A 10,414-nucleotide genomic window follows, 5' to 3' on the forward strand; every position below is an offset into this window, starting at 1 on the left:
CTAGCCGGTAACGAGACAAACCAAATCTACCTCCCTTTGTGTTGCATTCAGTGTGAGAGTGTGTGAGACGTACCAGACTGGGTCAGCCTGGGGGGGGGGACAGCCCCGCTCCTCCTCTGTTGTCTCAGTTGAGATTTTGTGGTGGGGGAACAAGCAGGTCATCAGTGTTCTTCATCTAGCGACCTCTGCTACCCTCCCACAGACCTCTGACTGTCCCGGTCAAATCAGCACATGACCTCCTGTCTCTTCAGTCTGACCATGTCCACTACCAGAACACTAATTAATATCATAACATCTCTCCCCCCATATAATAAAAAAAAAACTAATTAAAAAATTAAATGACACATACATCATTTTGTATGTTTTTTTTCTTTTCTCTTTACTTATTGAAAAAAATTCAAAGATTTCCACACAATTTTTACATAGTTGTATTTACACATACTTATTTACACAATTTGATAAAAACCTGCCACAATAGCAGGACAGTAAAACGGCCCATTTTAGAGTGGCCTTTTACTGTAGGCAGGCTGAATCTTATTTCTCTATCCACCTATCCATTCAAGAGAGTACCCTCTCAATTTAATGCTTCATAAATTGAGCCCACAGTGCTTTAAAACATTTCACTGCATATAGTAGTATAAACAAGTCCTACACTTTCTTCCAAAATAAATGTTTTGATGTTGGAAAAAACATCTGAAGACCATTGCAGATTTGGTGTGCAAAATTTGAGAATTTTACCTCAAAAAGTGAATTAAAAAGATAAATCTGAATTGTTTTCTCATCTACGCATTGCAGTCAATTCAAAATACAATATCTTCATCAGTTTATTAATCCTTGTGAAAATAAATTATAGGCATCTCTATGTTGTCTTAACCCAGTACACAAATTCTCAGAATTTTGTAATAAGAAATTAATTTGTTACGGTAGCTGAAAATTCTGCATTTTCACGCAAGCCTGCTCCTTGTCTACTAGGTGCTGCGACGCCACTTGTGACGTCACCCAGATAATGGCGTCCTGAGATCAGAATCTGACGATGGCGTCAAAGGTTCTGAGTTCGAGGACCTGGTGTTGGAAGATGATCATCTGATCAGGCATGGGGCTGTGGACAACTGCCCTGCATAGTTTACATGTGTTTGCATTAACACACCTGATGCTGATTAAAAATCAGTCCAGTTGCTGTTTAGGAAAATCATGCACTACAGTAGCTCACTTAGATCAGTGTTTGTCTTTGGAATTGAAGAATTCAAGCTCTACGGTTACAATGTCACATCTTCCGTGTGAGTTTAAAGCGCTCGCCCCACACAGCTCTGCGGAGCAGCTATAACTGATTTGAATGCATTAATTGTTGCTTTGGACACAAGTGTCTGCCAAATAAATGTAATGGCATGTACAGTCTAATGTAGCTCACCGTAAATCCTTTCAGGAAGACCTAACACTTAATCACGGCTCTCTTCCTAAATCAAATCAGCTGTTGGAGGCGTTCACCTTCCTGCTAAACCAAATTCCAAGGGCCAATCACAACGTCCCAACCCTGCTTTAAATCTGTTTCTGTCCCTGCTGCTGTCAGCTGTCATTCCACCTCCCCTCCCACCTCCAGTCATCCTCACCCAAATGCATCCTGGGTCTTCCTCCTGCTGGATGCTATGTCGACTCCTCCGGTCTGGTCTTCGTGCTCCTTCGCCGCCACAACCAGTGTCTAGACTCCATTGGGGGGGAATGTTTGGCTTCCTTACCCCTTTTAAAAATGATTCTATAACCATGGAGTCTAAAGCTCCAAAGACATGTACATTTTGTTATGCTTATGTTCAATAAACCTTGCATGTCTGCAAACAAGTATCTCCTGATTGAAATACAGCCGGCTGTAAAGGGTAGTCCACATGTTGGATTACATTTTAGGAATTCTAATGGAGGTAAACTATCGTGTCTTCTGTTTTGCGTTTTCCCTCAGGAATTCAGGGCATACAGCCAGAAGGAGTCTTGATGCATACTTTGCCTGGCATGCCAATATGTCTAAATAGAATATGTGTATGGTATGCAACACCACTTTTGTTTGGGCTAGAAAACGTGAATTATTCCCATGAATATATACAGTATATGCATGTTGAGTAGTGTTTTTATTGCTGTCTATTAGCACATTTTTTTGCTGATGACACTGTGGCTAAAAGACTCAACGCCATAATTTGGTTGTTTGGATTTGTTTGTAAACTGCACATTGTGCCATTACACCAGGTATTAGGCGTATCCCTCTTCACTTAAAAGCTATGCTACATGTCTGAGCCACTGCACAGCCGTCACGCTGCTCTGTGTTCGTCAGCAGGGATTTGTGGTACGTCTCTACACAGACACGACTCCGCCTTGTGGCATCAGTCTAATCCAGCTGTGGCGTGCCAAAGAGGTGATGTTGTAGTGTCTCAGTCACAGAAAAATTTGTTGTCATCACACGTATCTTTGTCAATGGTGTTATGTCTGTATTTCCATGTCTTCCTTAACTTAACTCTGCCACTGTCAACAATGAGCATAGCATTATCATATGTGCCCAGCAGATGGCAACAATGGTTGGGTCCTTTATGTTTAGGATAATAGCCTTAATCAAGCTAAATAATGCAACTTTTTCCAGTCTTTGGTATACTTGTTAATCTTTTATTCTTGGCATGGTCTATAAAACCCTGAGACAAATTTAAAAAGATAAATAAATAAAACAATCTTTTTATAAATCTTTATAAAAAGTGCAGTCTTTCTGACTACCCAAACTGATGTCAGGTATATTTGGCCATGCTGTCAAAACTGTCAGCTGTTTCATTATTATTATTCATTTTCCACTCCAATGGTTTATATGTTTTACTGAATTCCTTTTGTCCAAACCAAGTTTACCTTACCGGAAAAAAAGTAAGAAGTGAATTTACCCAGACTACTATTGCTTCCCCTTCGTTGTACAAATGAGACTTAAAGTTACATACAAATATGAGTTTGTTAGTTTAAAGTTTTATCTGCATTACAAAGTCAATCTGGCAGATGCCTGTAAGCTGACATGTCTAGGACTGTAACTAATGTACCCAGTCTATCTTTCCATTATGAGTTAAAACACCTATGGTTTTTGGATAAAGAGCTCAATAGAAATCCAGCCAATGCTTAAGCTTCACCTCCAAGTAGTTGCTTTGGTTATCTGAGTCAGATTTAATTATGGACCTTCTCTGGAGCCCAGGGCTTTGATGAGAGGTGAAGAAGAGAGGCCAGAGCTGTGTGGTTAATGCTGATGGGATACTGGAGCCTAAGAAAGCCAGCCAGGAGAGGCAGGGCGAGCAACGACCCGACTGTGGAGGTTCGCACTGAGCCCTGAGTCCAAAAGAGTCTCCCTCATCTGCTGGTTCTCCCTGGTTGCTGCCTGCCACACCACCTCCAACTCTTCCTCTACTTCCCTGGAGGAGTAAAGAGAGGAGAGAAGACAAGACAGTCAGTCAGTCAAGTGGAAGCTAATAGGGTGACATAAAGGAAATTTAAAAACAAAATGAAATTTAATTTTACAAAACAAGAAAGAGAGAAAATAATACAAATAACATGTAGGCTGATAAACTTTACTGAACCTAAATGATTAGCAAAGAAATGAAATGCAGAAGAATGAAGAACAAGAAGGTGAACAGGCTGGGGTAGTGTGCATGTGTGTGTGTGTGTGTGTGTGTGTGTGTGTGTGTGTGTGTGTGTGTGTGTGTGTGTGTGTGTGTGTGTGTGTGTGTGTGTGTGTGTGTGTGTGTGTGTGTGTGTGTGTGGTAGTGAGGAAAGGTGCTTTTACATGAATAACGGGTGACATGCAACCTTGCTGTGGTCAGGAAGCTCATTCACACGTCCCTGTGGCTGCAGTACGTGATCAGGCTGACCACAAGAGGACTGAAAGGTGGAGCTCTACTTTCTTATTCAATGGAAACCATCTGCAGCCACAAATAGCTGATTCATTTTCAGTGTATCATGTCCTTTAAACCAGTGTCAGGGTATCTGCTGTTTTTTCCACCATCAAGTCTACAGCAGACAATGGTGACACCCCGGGGACACACTCACTGCAGTAGCTCACACAGCTCCATTTCAAACTTGTATCTGCATTGAGCAAAACAAAATTACCTCAGCAATGCCTAGTTCTCCTCACTCCTCTTTCATCAAAAACACTGGGCTGCTGGGAATACGATTGCATGTCATCTCCTTTCCCAATTATTTCTAAAGTAGTGCCTGAAGCATTGTATTTTGTAAATGCGGGAGATAAAGGCCCTAGGCAGCAATGAACATCAGAATGGGATAGTGTAGAATCACGGCTGTAGTTGGCTTGTCACATTTCACAGTGGTGGGGCTACAAATTGAAGAGTTTAGACATGAGTATAATGGAGGATGTGGGAGTGTGCAGTACGATTGTGTTGGAAAGTTGCATCTTTGCCTTAAACTACTCTTCAAAAGCAGCACGGTGGCCCGGAGGTCAGCACTGTGGCCTCCCAGCAGGACGGTACCGGTTTGAACCCTGGTCGTCCCGGGCCTTTCTATGTGGAGTTTGAATGTTCTCCCCGTGTCCCGGTGGGTTTTCTCCGGGTGTTCCGGTTTCCCCCACCACTAAAAACATGTTCCCCTCCCTCTACCAAGCTGATGTGTAGTGAGCGTCTGGTGTCATAAGGCTGCTGTGCATCACCCAGGTGGGTGCTACACATTGGTGGTGTTAGTGAGTAGTAGCATGGCGGGAATAGAAAACTAAAATTAGTATAGACAGAATACTAGAGACCATCTTGCGATGGGATCACAAGGCAAGGCCGTTGCTTGGACCACACACATTTTCAAACTCTGCCTTAATTTCAATTTAGAGATGGTAACGACGATCAGAAGACTGGGACCCGAGTGACATTTAACAGATGTTTACCAGCCGCGACAGCGACGTTGGTTTTGTTTTCACCATGAGTCTGTGTGTCATCATGGCAAAATGTTTTCCTAGAGACATCTACTGCAGCAGGAACTACCACAGAGGCAGCTTGGAATAATTTGCCAGATGTTGAGTATACAGTATGTCTGTCTGCTGCCACATTTTGTCACTGTAATAGAGCTGCAACCGTGCAAACACAGTCCTAAAACTTGCAAATCACTTTGATTGACAGTGTTCAAACCTGGTAAAACAAACCACTTTAGGACTGAATTAAACATCATACATTCACCCCCCCCCCCCCCCCCCCCCTTCTCTCTTGCACGCAGGCATACTTTTTCATCAAATGACCTCACGAGGCACAAGGCTGAAAAAAGTGGAGTGTTTCTACATAAAGCAGCAATCACTGGGCTCTGCCAGGGTGTTACAGGGTGCTGCATTCAGATCTTATGGGAATAACTGTCAGAGTGGTAAGATCGCTGAAGGCTCTGACTTGGAATTGGGTACACATATTCAAACTCAACTGATGCCATTAAAGTGTTTTCTGGAGTTTTCTTTCAGAACAGCGGTTTAATACTCGGAGGGCTGAGGCTATTTCAGCATAATCTGCACAATAAGAGATGTGATGACATTTGATTCTAATCACACAAATGAGCATGTCTTAAAACAGCAATCTAAAAACCAATTCTGATCCCAATTTGATTATAAAATGAGCAAGTCTTAAACAGCAATCTAAAAACCAATGGGTGATGTCACTGCTGCTCCGTCCATTATTTTTAGTCTATAGTGACACCATTTGATACAGTAATGCTGGAAAATTATGTCAATGTCCAGTATTATTATTTATTCTATATACCGTCAATTGAACTCATTTCCAATAAAAGTCTGAGTACAGTTAGTTGACTTTCATCCATTCCAAATCAATTGTGTTTTGCAAAAACGTGTGGCTTAGGCTGTGCAATTAATCCATTTCCAGGCCAAGGACAGCAGAGTAGCACTGAAACCACTCACTGTCACCATTCACATCATTTAAAATTTATATTGTCATTATTACTTATCCTTATTACTTTTTTTTTCTCTCACAGATGTCCAACACACATGAGCATTCTCATTTAAACTTGCATATTTATGAAATATTTCCATGTAAAAGTTGAAGTTCCTCTCTGCTTATACGGTTTATGATTCAAATCATTCAAATGACATTCCATTATTCTGGCTATGTGCCTCTCATTATATTTATGCTTATTGGCTTCATGAACCAACTAACAACCTACTATGTCACACACAGAGACAAAAGGATACTTATAATGAAAAAGAATAACTGTTTCAAGGAAACCGCACATAATTACCCGTGTGCTGTTATTGCTATAAGGGCTGATGGATTAAAGCTCTTACATCATACGCTGTTCATACGTCAGCAACTGAAGCAACCGGCTGCCCTGTCTAAACTCAGTAAGCCACTTATTACAGTTGAGGGAACATCAGCATAACTGTACAACACAAATGTTGTACATGTGGATTTAAAATTTAGTGGCAGGCTAAAGACCCTGGTCTTCCAAGAAAACCACTGAATAATCTGTGTATTTTGAAGAGGATGACACACTGTACCTCCTCATTCCAGGTCAAAGCTAGAAGAGGGCAAGTTGGGTTGATACAGTTGTTGTTAATGAATAATGATGACTCAGTTTATCTGGATTTAACACGTACAAAACACCACAGATGATGCGTCGATGAGGATTGGAGATGCACTTTAGCATCTGTTGCTTTGCTGTCTTACCCAGGGCCAGGAGTACACAAAACTGTTACAACCAGAGCGTTCAGTTTGAAATCTGTTTAAATACGTTTCTCTCAAAATTTTGAAGTTTTGGTTTAATATAAACATCTGATGTTGATTATACAGGATTGGCTGTTGACAGGGTTTGAAACACAGTGGTGAGATCACAAGCGTTTCTTGAGAGCATTGACTTAACTATGTGGGGAAAAAAGCAGAAGAATTCTATCATTCTTATTAAAGTAAAGATTAATTGATGTTTCTTTGAGTCATGGACTAACAATATTTTTCTTCCTTGAGTTAAGACCCTCACAAACTAATTACCTCCAACCTAAACAGCATGCACACATGCGTTACCCATGGCAACCACACTATTCATTGCGTCCTAAGGAGCTATTCGGACAGAATATGAAGACACATATTGCAGCTGTAAAAGTCTTGGTGGGATAGCTGTGGTGACCCCGAGGCCAGACAACTGGAGTCTGACCAATAGAGAAAGGCTCCGTAGCAGCTCCACTACCTCAGTACATCTCCATTACAATTATAGCTCCAGTAAGCTGCAGCCATCTCAGGATCCGGTCTATCGCTCTGCAGCACAACAACATTACCAGACACTTACATTATTCAATGTTATTCTGAGCAGTGGGGTTTATCAATCTGGCTGGGAGACAGCCACAGGGACCAAGACAGGCACAAGCATTAGACAATCAGTCCTTAGTTATCACTTCAACAAAGTCTTTAGCCTTCTGTTATATAACAGATGAGAAGTGTCTCATTTTACAAATAAAAATGGATAATTTAACAGTCCTAGATGCAGAAAGATACTGCTATGGCTATGTAATAGTCTATAACAATTACTTTCTTATACTATTATTTTTTTTAATAAAAGGTGTACTGTCCTGGATTTATTCCCCAGAGGGTTAAAAAATTAACCTTTTCGTCCGCCAGCCAAATGGCTAATGAATGGTAACATTTACCAGATATTCAATAGATTGCCATTACTTTTTTAGCTGGTGAGTGTAGCAAATCTACCAGCTAATTGCATAATTTACAAGCATTTGTAAAATATATGGTGGATGGTGCTATATTGAGCCCTGATTCCTTATATAATATGTTCAACTATGGCATCTTTTTATGGAACAAAAACATGTCATTAATGAATTGCAAGGCAACTTATATTGTAACACTATGGTAAGCAATTAACATGGCCACTGTGGTTTATTTCAGTCAAATTGTGAAACGGTATCTTGGTGCTAGCTCTATTAACAGATTATGGATCATCTATGTGAGCAGAGTGCTGCTATTAACTGTGCGCCAATGCCAATCTTCACTCTCTCCAAGCTTTAAAGCGTGAAACAAACCTTAGAGAGAAACGCTGGAGAGCAATGTGAATAAAAAACAGTAGCTACTTGTGCAAAGGTCACCATATAATCACCACCCATCACTGTCAATTCCATGCTTCTTTTTTTCTTGAAACTACTGAGTCATTACAAGGAAGTACAAGTTATAAAAGACTTGGTCACAACATGACCCTGACAAAGAAATACAGCACATATGCCTTTCTTCGAACCTCTAATGACAGCTACCAAGGAACGAGTAACCCAAGAGGAACAGACAATCACCTCTCTCTGCTGGATGCAGCCACCCCTGAAGCTGATGGAAAACCAAGGGATAATTAAATACTACTAAAATGTGTTTATCAGCATTCATGTGCTTTAGCATTAATTATGCATGAGGTTCCAAGTGTTTACACCATTAACATAAAATAAGGTCAGCTATTTGCACTTGCTTGTTTTCCAGTGTGTGAAATCAGTAGAGATTAAGACTGCAGAAAGGAGCAAGAATTTACACTCAACAAAATTATAAACGCAACCCTTTTGTTTTTGCCCCCATTTTTGATGAGCTGAACTCAAAGCTCTAAGACTTTTTCTATGTACGCAAAAGGCTTATTTCTATCAAATATTGTTCACATACAGTATCTGTCTAAATCTGTGTTAGTGAGCACTTCTCCTTTGCTGAGATAATCCACCCACCTCACAGGTGTGGAATATCAAGATGCTGATTAAATAAAACAATTTTCAAACAATTCTCAGTACCTTCTTAATCAATTTCAAGCATTTATAACGCATCCTCCATTCAAATGTAGTGCAAAAGAATTATAAAATCACGTAAATAAAATAAAAGCAGAACTATTTGTCGAAATGGGAATATACTAGACACTTTAGCTACCTTTAATAATACCACTCTTTGCTTCTATGTGGCAGATCTTTCTATGTTTTTGTAGCTGGGCATGGGGAAGACTGCTTTTAGAGAGGAAAAAGTGACTGAAAAAAAGACTCAGTCCCCTCCTGAGCTCCTGGAAGTCTCAGGCGGTGCTGCTTCTCTAGAGGCTACACGGATCCCAGCAGGAAGGCGGGAATCACAACCAATCAGCAAGGCCGCTGCTGCAGCACACGCAGAACACAAAGCAGTGGATTAGAGACAGAACAGAGAGAGGCAGAGATAGATTTTCCTCAGTGTGGAGGTGAGAGGTTTGACTTCAGACGAGTGGATTGCTACTTATCTGAACTCCTAACACTCTAGCTGAGAACAGGGAAAACCTGGTTTCTCAGGAACACAAGTAGGACACACCACCAACTACAATGATAGTTTCCCATTTTGCTGTGGCTCGTGACCTAGTCGGCCAGGTCTTCACCCACATGCATCCCAATGACTAACCGTTTCCAGGCCAGGGTAGTGTGCATGTTTGGTAAATCTGGTGATGAATGCAGTTTCATAAGGCCAGCAGTTTGTGGTGTCTTAAAGCCGGTGCAAGTGGTATGACGGATGTGTGTACCGCGTGTGATTTGTCATTCCGATGCCCTCGGGGCAGAGCAGGACAGGATCTTCTAACAATCTGATTAGCTAGCTTTCATTTGATAGTAGCCGGCAGCAGGCCCGGAGACCAAGCTAAAAACAGACATTATATGATATGGTAGATTGTTTCAGGAGGAGCAAAGTACCAGTCAAGTGTTTCAAGGCTATCACACTGTAGTAGTAAGAATATCATGAAATACTCTGTTCCTGAAAATCAGTCCCAACTCAAATGATTGGCTACATGCAATTCTTCTTGTTTCCCATAACCATGGGCCTTGCTCTGTCATTTCAAGGATCTTGGTGAAAACATTGCGATCCGATACCGGATAAGCGGATGAAGATGGATGGACATTACTTCCCTCACCAGAACAATTAATATAGCTTGAATGTATAATATGCAGTATTATCCTAAAAATAATGTTCATAGACTAATACAAAAATAAGTCCTTTTAATCATCACTTATGACCCACTAAAAGTGTGTCGTGGTGTCTGTGCAGAGACCCTGTTCTCTGTGTGCGGGATGATTATGGGCGTCTGCAAAGAGCCTTTGGGCCCAACGTGGGTGTGTAAGCCCCGGCATAAACAGCGTGCAGGGTGGGCAGGGGTTCTCATTCCCAACCGCGACGTCGCCCCTCGACATCTCATAACGACGCACAAGTTAAACGGACGCACAGACACAAACAGGATGAACCTCTGCATCTCACATGTAATCCAGCAATGTGGCACCTTCCCACGGATATGTGGGTGTGTTTATTTGGGATTTAGAACGTTATTGATGTTAATAACTTTTTATTCCTCTGATTTGCTACTTTGCTGAGCGCTTGAGTATTTCAAAACAATTAAGAATATATATGTAAAAGAAAACACACAGTATACACAAATACAATACATACAATATGAA

The 10,414-nt window shown here is 41.1% G+C and overlaps 1 protein-coding gene across 1 annotated transcript in view; it reads right to left on the bottom strand.

Moving 5' to 3' along the window:
• Window positions 1-2,818: 2,818 nt before the first annotated feature.
• cep89 (centrosomal protein 89) overlaps window positions 2,819-10,414 on the bottom strand; it is a 53,306-nt gene continuing 45,710 nt past the window's right edge. The window contains 1 exon segment of the mRNA XM_032521622.1: window positions 2,819-3,416. Within this exon segment, the coding sequence (XP_032377513.1) occupies window positions 3,269-3,416 (148 nt within the window). The 3' untranslated portion in view covers window positions 2,819-3,268.

The sequence above is a fragment of the Etheostoma spectabile genome, chromosome 1 (genome assembly GCF_008692095.1).
Source record: "Etheostoma spectabile isolate EspeVRDwgs_2016 chromosome 1, UIUC_Espe_1.0, whole genome shotgun sequence".
NCBI lineage: Eukaryota > Metazoa > Chordata > Actinopteri > Perciformes > Percidae > Etheostoma > Etheostoma spectabile.